General features: G+C 40.2%; 1 protein-coding gene across 1 annotated transcript; it reads right to left on the minus strand.

The window, feature by feature from the left end:
• Nucleotides 1-742: 742 nt before the first annotated feature.
• LOC132830980 (beta-1,4 N-acetylgalactosaminyltransferase 2-like) lies at nt 743-8640 on the minus strand (the record flags this gene model as incomplete). Its single annotated transcript, XM_060848946.1, has 3 exons — nt 743-982; nt 6854-7079; nt 8485-8640. Coding segments are annotated over 3 exons (594 nt in total), but the record flags the coding sequence as incomplete, so codon positions are not given.
• Between the last annotated feature and the right edge of the window lie 677 nt (nt 8641-9317).

The following is a 9317-nucleotide window of genomic DNA, read 5'->3' on the forward strand; positions in this document are numbered from 1 at the left end:
ATGTGTTGCTGGAAAAGCACAGCCGGTCAGTCAGCATCCAAGGAACAGGAGATTCGACGTTTCGGGCATAAGCCCGAAACGTCGAATCTCCTGTTCCTTGGATGCTGCCTGACCGGCTGCGCTTTTCCAGCAAAATATTTTCAGCGCTGCTTACTCTATATGTCCAACCTTCAAAAAGGTTCTGGGTATGGGTGAGGGTTTCGGGAGCTGATGATATAGTTGAGAGGAAGTAGGTGGTCTTGATAATTGACATCATATGTGGTCAAAGCTCAGGATACCAAAATAGGATACCAAGATCTCTTTGGTTGAAACTACTGGGGAGGAGACAGAATTTATAGCGATCATTTCTATTTGTGATGGGAAGCAAGAAAGTACCCTCCGTCTTCCTGATGTTTCCTAAATGGACTGCAGCAGTGCAAGAGGGTGGATTGTCAACACCTTTTCAAAGGCAGCAGTGATGGTCAACATTTACTGGTCTTTCTAGTGATGCTCACATTCCATGAAAGAAAAAGAAGAAATGTTGAATTGCCGAAATGTTCACTGTATCCAGGAGTGGTTATTAAAGAAGCAGCCCAATAACATCAAGGGAGTGGAGAGGCTGAAGGAGATAGTGATGAGATACAGCTAGTGGATTGGTCCGTCAAGATTATGTGTCTAGATTAGAGTGGTGCTGGAAAAGCACAGCAGGTCAGTCAACATCCGAGGAGCAGGAAAATCGATGTTTTGGGCAAAAGCCCTTCATCAGGAATAGAAATGTACAATCTTACCCATTAAATCTTGGTGTAACATTTTAAATGGTTTTTGAAATAATGCAATGCAAGTTTGAAATCTGCGTCATGCCTAGAGGGCCGTCGAAACCTTGCATATTTTTGTTCAACTGCTTTCTGTGTGTCATTTTTTGGACTCTGGCGCGTCTGATGTCCAACAATGACATCATTACATGATCCCACGAGCAGTCTGCCGAGTCCGTCAATGAAAAACTCTAGGAAAGATTTCAAATTCAGTTCTACTTGTGAAAACATTAGGCTGTAAAGGTCAAGCATCATAATAGAATAGCATAGAATGAAAAAAGGTTATTTCATGTAACATGCCCAATTCTTTCACATACCAAACAAACATCCACACATTACAATATCTCCTCCATCCACTAAATGTTCCATGGGAAGGTTGTGCTTAGTATATCCCAATCCTCAAAACAGAACCCAAACCAAGTTCATTGATTTTGTTTGGCTTTGATCCACAAGACCTTCTGCATTCTGAGATTCAATCAGGGGCTGATATGCCCCTCACCTCTATTTTCCTGCCTTCTCTCCATATCCCTCAATCCATTACCAAGTAAAATTCTGTCTCACTCTTCCTTAAATTTACTCATTGTCCCAGTATCCAAAACTCTTTGGGAGAAGTAGTTTCTGCTCAACTCTGTTTTAAATTTTCTACCCCTTACCCTAATACTATGACTTCTCATCCAAATATTTGAATACCTCCCCTAATTCTTCTAAATTCCAGAGAGTGTAGGCTTAAACTGTTCAATCTCTCTTCATCTGGCAAACTCATCATCTCTGGGGTCAATCTAGTGAACCTCATCTGAACTGCCTTCAATGCCACTACATCTTGCCTCAAATAAGGGGATCAAAACTGTGTACAATACTCCAGGTGCAGTCTCGCTAATACTTTGTACCAGTTGCAACAATACTTCCTTACCTTTATATTCTATTCCTGAGGTTATAAAAGCTAACATTTTATTCACTTTCTTTATGAACTGCTGTACCCACTTGCTAGCTTTCTGAGACTCATGAACAAATACACCTAGATCCCTCTGCACCAGAGCATCCCGAAGTCTCTCCCCATTAAGATAATAGGTCGCTTTCCCAGTTTTTTGACCCAAATGCATAACCTTGGACTTATCCGCATTCAATCCATCTACCACATTTTGGCCCACTCACCTAAACTATCAATGTCTATTTGTAAGGTTATTTCTTCATTGCAATTTATCTTTCCACGTGTTTTTTGTGTCATCCGTAAATTTGGCTAAAGAGCCTTCCTCTCTGTATCCAAGTCGTTAATGCAGATTATAAATGGCTTGGCTCCAAGAATGGAACCCTATGGCACCTCACTAGTTACAGCTTGCCATCCAGAAAAAAAAAACACTTGTTCAGACTCTTTGTCTTCTGCCCATCAGCCATTCATCTATCCAGGCTAATCCCCTATGATCCAACTTTGTGGCACCTAATCAAACGCAGTCCAAATGTCTAGATAAATTACAACTACAGCATCCCCGTTATCCACTTTGCTTGTTACTTCTTCAAAGAGCTCTAGCGAATTAGTCAAACACAAGTTGCCTTTCAAAAAACCATGCTGACTCTGATGGATAGCATTTTGACTTTCCAAATATCCTAATATTGCTTCTTTGATAGTTGACTCTGACACGTTTCTAACAGCATATGTAAAACTAATTGATCTGTAATTTCTCACATTTTGCCTCTCTTGCTTTTTGAATAAGGGCATTATATTAGCCATTTTACAATCCACTGGCATCTTTCCTGTGTCCAGAGAATTTTGGAATATTTTAACCAATGGTTATCTCTGCTGCCACTTCCTTTAATACCCTCGGATGTAGGCCATCAGGCCTGGGAGAATTGTCTGTCTTCAATCCTAATAGTTTGCATCATACCTTTTCCCTATCGATGGTGATTGTTCTAAGTTCTGCCCTTTCTATTATCTCCAAATTGCCCATTCTAACAGGCATGGTACTATTGTACTCCACGATGAAAACTGAGGTAAAGTATTGATTCAGGATCTCTGCCAGCTCCACTCTGTTAACTCATTGCTTTCATCTTCCAAGGAATCAGCATTCACATTAATGGCTCTCTTTCCTTTCTTATATCAATTGAAGCTGTTACTATCCTTTTTGATATTTTGTGCTAGTTTTCTTTCAAAATGTAGCTTGGCTCTTTTTATTAATTTTTCAGTATCCTTTATATCTGAAAGTTTCCCAATCTTCCACTAGTCTTTGCAATATAGTATACTTTACTTTTTGACTTTATATTGTCCTTGACCTTCTTGTTTAGCCATGGATGTTTTTACTCCCTGCCCTTTCTCACTTCGATATACTTTACTTGTGAGGAATTGAGTAGCTCTTTAAACACCTGCCACTGCTAATCTGTTGTCTTACTATTTAGCCTTCCTGCCTAATCTCCTCAGGCCAAATCTGTCCTCATGTCTATATCATTTCCTTTGTTTAATTTCAGAACACTACTGTGGGACTCCACTTTCTCACCCTCAAAATGGATTTTGAATTCTATCATACTATGGTCATTACTCCCTAGAGGATCCTTAACTATGACGTCATCAATTAATCTCTCCTCATTACACAATACCAAATCCAAAATAGCCTGCTCCCTGGTTGATTTCACAACATACTGCTCAAATATACAATCTTTAATGGACTCTGCCTCCAGGCTATCCTTGCCAATTTCATTCTTCCAATCTATGTGCATGTTCAAATCATCCATGATTCCTGCTGAACCTTTCTTGCAAGCCTCTAATATTTCCTGGTTTATACTGTGCCCCACTACAGAACCACTGTTTGGGGACTTTTAGATTAATGTGTTGCTGGAAAAGCGCAGCAGGTCAGGCAGCATCCAAAGAGCAGGAGAATCGACATTTCAGGCATGAGCCCTTCTTCAGGAAAGCCCTGAAGAAGGGCTCATGCCTGAAATGTCGATTCTCCTGCTGATTCCTGAAAAAGGGCTCATGCCCGAAACGTCAATTCTCCTGCTCTTTGGATGCTGCCTGACCCGCTGCGCTTTTCCAGCAACACATTTTTCAGCTCTGATCTCCAGCATCTGCAGAGCTCACTTTCTCCTAGGAGACTTTTAGATTCATCCTACTGCTATTTCTAATTTCTACCCAGACTGATTACATATCTTGATCTCCTGTGCTTATATCATTTCTATTACAGCATGATCCCTTCCTTCACCAGCAAGGCTACCCCCACCTCCCTTCCTTTCCGAAATGCTGAGTACCCCCATATATTTAATTCACAGACCTGGTCTCCTTGTCTCAGTAATTATTACCAAATCGTACTCTTTTGTTTATATTATTTCATTAATTTTGTTGTGAATGTTTCATTCATTTACATACAAAGCTTTTAAATTTGTTTCACTGTTAAATTTGTCTACTTCTTTATAATTCCTTGGTGCAAAAAAATATTCACCTGTTCTATCCCTAACCTTTATTGTCTGGTAACCATGCGCCGCATTGCTTACCTGCACTCTTACCTGCTCCTTTAAATTGAGCTTTCTAATTTCCCCAATAATTGAATGCATACACCCCTCCTCCTCCCCTTCACCACACACACACACACACACACACACACACACACACACACACACACACACACACACACACACACACACACAGACAGTTTAAAGTCCTATCCACAGTCTTTCTTGCTGGATTCTATTCAAATAGGGATTATTGGTGCTCAGCTATTTCATTCCACTTCACTGCAACCATTTAAGTTGGCAATTTGTTAAGGGATCTGTTTTCACTGCAAAATAAGGCAGGGAATTCCAGATCATAACACTTCACCCTTACAAGAAAATCTCCTCATCTCCATGTGGTTGTTGTCATCTAACAGAATATAGGATATTATGTTGAGGTTGTACAGGATGCTGGTCTAGAGCACTGTGTCCAGTTCCAGTTGCCCTATTACAGGAGGATATTTTTAAGCTGAGATGGGTTCAGAAGAGATTTACCAATATCTTGCTGAGAATAGAGGGTTTGATTTTATAAGGAGGGGCTGGATAGACTGGAACTTCTTTCATGGGATCATAGGAGGTTTAGGGGTGACCATTTAGAGGTTTATAAAACCATGAAGAGTATAGATAAGGTGAATGGTAGGTGTCTTCTCTCTAAGGTGGGGATTTCAAGACTGGGGGCATATTTTCAAAGTGACAGGAGAAAGATTTAAAAAGGACATTAGGGTCAATTTCTTTTACAGGGAGGGTAGTTTGTGTGTGGAATGAACTTCCCGAGGAAGCGATGGATGCGTGTTTAAGGTAAGTACATGTATAAGAAAGGGTTGGAGAGATATCTGGTTGGATCGAATGGTCTGCTGCAGTGCTGTATGACTTTATGACTCTAACAGGTTGCGTCTATGTAGCTAATATGTTATGGAGATAATGCATCATCATGGGAGTGACATTATATCAGATGATCTTGTCTGTTGTACAATCTCCTGACTATAGGTGATAGTGAGACGCCTCTTAATAAGGTTACACTTTTCTTTACTGCAGCAGATTCTAAATATTCCGTATTAACACGGAGAGAGCATATATAATGTGTGGTGGCAGCAAGTAGAAGAGCAAATAATACATATTCTCCGTCATTGCCAGGCATCTGCAAACAGGTCACAGATTTTATCAGGCAGAAAGAGGAACTGAACTGGCACTGAAGCTTTCCCAGATACTGAACCACATTGGGCCTCACAGAGAAGCTAAACAATGAGCAGGTTAGTCCACTATTGTACTTGATTTGCATCTGTGTTAACAATATCTTTGTTGGATGGGGATTGATAAAGAATGTTTGTGAATGGGAAAATGTTAGAGACCATTTCATAAGGAAGAAATAACACGACAGTTTGAAAATCTGAATGCTTCCAAACTTTCTAGCTTTTCCAGAAGGGATTTGTCCACATGACCACCTCACCAAGATACCTTCTGAATTCAGGCCTCTCACTTAACCATTAGGTTAAAATCACCACTAGATATTCTCCCTCAATGAGAGAGTGAGACTGTGGTGACTCATCCTTTACTAAATTTATAATTTGGAATTTCAGATCAATGTGAAACAACCATGTAAAATTAACCACTAGACATTACTGCTATGGTAAAATATACAAAATATCAATAGTTGTAAAGATTCCTAAACTATCTAAATAAACCATTCATGTGCAGAACAAGACAATATTAAGTTTCTGTATTCAGATTGGCAACTTTCATTTTGGTTTCATTTTGAATTTTCCTTTTTGATGCATCATTTACAGTTAAATCAAATCTAATATTTTGTCAAAGCAGACAGATTTTCTGAAAATATGGATTGAACTTTCTGTTCGGGATTGGGATCAGCTCTGGGTCAGAGTTCTGCAATGCATTGGAATGGCATAATTTTTGCATGCTTTATTAATTGATAACTGGAGGTGTTTCAACAGTCTTAGTAAGGACAGTTGCTGATATTGAAGGGCCAGTAGGTAGGACTCTAGCAGTGAAAGAGTACAGGGGATCTTTCAGCTGTTTTTAATGTGTGGAAGTAAAAATTCCTGAGGCTGATGGATCACTTATGCCAAGGGGAACCCTTTTGAGGGTGGGATGAACTGCAGCTCTGGTCATTCTTCATCGTTGGTAGTGATGGTGTGTGGAGGAGACTTGGGATTAAAGCAATCTGGAAGGTTAGACCTTGGCCAGTCACTGGCTGGCTGCTCCCTTCCTCTGGCCCTGTTTTGGCCACTGTTCGGTCAATGTGCTAACTGGAAATTTTCAGTCAGATCAGGAGAGGAGCTTTAATTGGTTCACTTCCATTGTAGATATAATGTGGCCTCCTGGAAAATCTCCAAGACTTTTGACTAGGCTGAGAATGAGCAGGGCAGCTGGTGGAAGGATGTTTTGTGCCCACAATCCTTGGATCCCACCTCATTTTGTCACAAAACCCCTGACCCATGTTCATCATACATTTTGACTCCCTAAGGTTGTTACTGAAACATGAAAACAAACAAATCAGAATGAAACTTGATTATCACCAAATCTAGTGGGGGTAGTGATGGAGGAGCAGCACAACTGAATGGTTCACTTACCTGAATGAGCTACCCTGGCTAATCGAGGGTCAAATCCATCATTCAATATCTTGGATGTCCTGGCCAGAAAGAAATTGACCACACCACTGGTTATCACACAGTTTGGAAACCCATTCAAGGGATGAAAGCCCCCAGCCTTTGAGAACAAGCATTCTCCATCATCAGGATTTCCATATTCATACCACAGCCTAAAGTGGAAACGATTACCGTTTACTGAGCCACCAACCTGTGAAGGTTATAATTCAAGTAATTAGAGATAAAATATGGTGTTTTTTTTCTCAATGAAATACTTTCTCTATTATCACAAGGATCACTGTGAGCACATTTAAAGGATTTATAATTGTCATGGTCTCTTGCTGAAAACTGGAGATCCATAAAATGAGGTAGGATGGGGGATGCTCAGCCATTCCTGCCTCAAAGCATCTCAAAGTTACAGCTCACAAATCCATGTTTCCTCAGTCTCCACTTTGAGAAGGCTTGGTCTTGGTTTTCCTCTTTTGAATAGGTTTAAAGAAGCAGATACTTGTGTAGTATCCTCCCATCCTTCCCCACTTTCTCCCTCACTTCCTTGTTTCCTTCTTCCTTTCCTTCTTTTCTTTCCATTGTTCCTCCCTTTCTTCTTCCTTCTGTCACTCCCTCCCTTCTTTTCGTCCTCCACCCTCCTTTCCTTCTTTTTTCCGACTTCCCTCCCTTCCTACCTCTCTTTCTTTTTTCCAACTTCTTGCCCTCCACCCTCCTTCCCTTTCACTCTCCTTCCCTCACTTCCTACATTCCTTCTTCATTCCTTCCTCCCATTGTTCATCCCTTCCTCAAACATTACGAGGTAAGCACCTCCAAAAATAGGTTTCTGAAATGTCCTGCATTTTTTTCTGCAAATGACAAACTAGCAGCAGTTATGTAAGAACATTTTCAGCACGAAGTTGTAACTGAGTTCAGTCCTGGTGGTGACTGGGGGTTGAGAGAGGTGCAAGTTCAGAGTGTCTGATTTTGAGGTAGAGTGATGGCGGTCAGGATGTTAGGCTGAAAAGTAAAATCCCTTTTCCTTGTTGACCAAAAGCAACACAATAAAGGCGTGTTCCTTTTGTATTCAATATTTCCTGCCTCCTTTTAAAGAAATTCCTGGAAAAACAATGAATCTTAAAATGAAGGTACAAACACTCTTTAAAATAATGAAATAGCCAAGCTTGTCCTGAACAGAATTGATCACAGTCATTTCTCCCACATTTGCCAAACTGGGAATTGCTGGATCCAAGATAAGTTGAGACCCCATTTCAGTTTTTCAGCTTTTTAATCTTTTAGCTGAATGAAACCTATCCTTTCTTTGAGTGCGAGATAAATGAAACATTGATAAAATTAATCTCAAGCTTTAATCTATGATTGACTCGGAGCTCTGGAGTGGAAATCATTTTTGTGACTAAACATGAAGAAAACATTGATCTCTATAATTTCAAAGAAGTGAGGGAGGCAGAGTGAAAGGAAAGGAGGGTGGGGGACTAAAAAAGGAAGGGAGTGACAGAAGGAAGAAGAAAAGGAGAAACAAAAGAAAGGAAAAAACATGCTTCAAATTAAATTGTCATCAGGTTGAAATATTTCAGAAAACTCTTTCACTTTCCATCCAGTTCCATTCTTACCACATCCAAGTTTGTGTTTTCTAATACTTCCAACAACTTTTCCACTTTTGTCTGTTTTGTGAATAAAAAGTCTTCATCCACCCAAAGAAGGTATTTAGTTGTGACCTGAGAAGCTGCCAAGTTTCTTCCAGCAAACCATCCCTGTGCAGAATAAAATGGCAATTTTCAGAATCAATAAATGAGGAGAATTTGCTTTCTTGAAATTGGAAGCCTTAACGCTACACTTTTTGAGGGTTAATTTTTATTGATGTAAGAGCTCAGGATTTCCTTCAATAAAGCTGTATTACCTTTCTTTTATGTTCATCCTAGATTATCTCCTCATGTACCTTGCATACAGATTATGGTGGCTGCAATTGTTATGCCATTGATCTAACTACAAAGACATTGTATAAGGAGAAAACAGCAACAGCAAACATCAGCTGCAGTTGCGTAGCATCTGGAGATTGAGGCAGCAAGTGAAGATCCATCCAGAGGAGAATATTGAATCCCCACATATATTGGTCTCGCCATCATTGTCCTTAGCTGTCAAAGAGTAAGGCTATTTTACACTGTCATCAGTTAAAATTATGTCACCTGCTGGAGTAGGAATTAGACTTAGAAGGAGTGGGCTACAATCTCAGCCCTGTGGACATCCAGGTCACAGATACCCTGAATCATTGTCAGCAATTCATTTCAATGACCAACTTGGGGCCTGTGTGGCAGTTGCCAATCCTCCACCCATAAAATGCATATGGGGGGTAACTGATGCCAGTTTTCTATGAGTGCAGATTTTCATTTACTTCACCCGTGAGGAAGAGAATCAAGCAGCTTGGGAAATGGGATTCTCCACAGTT

This window comes from Hemiscyllium ocellatum, chromosome 32, assembly GCF_020745735.1.
Source record: "Hemiscyllium ocellatum isolate sHemOce1 chromosome 32, sHemOce1.pat.X.cur, whole genome shotgun sequence".
Taxonomy (NCBI): Eukaryota; Metazoa; Chordata; class Chondrichthyes; order Orectolobiformes; family Hemiscylliidae; genus Hemiscyllium; species Hemiscyllium ocellatum.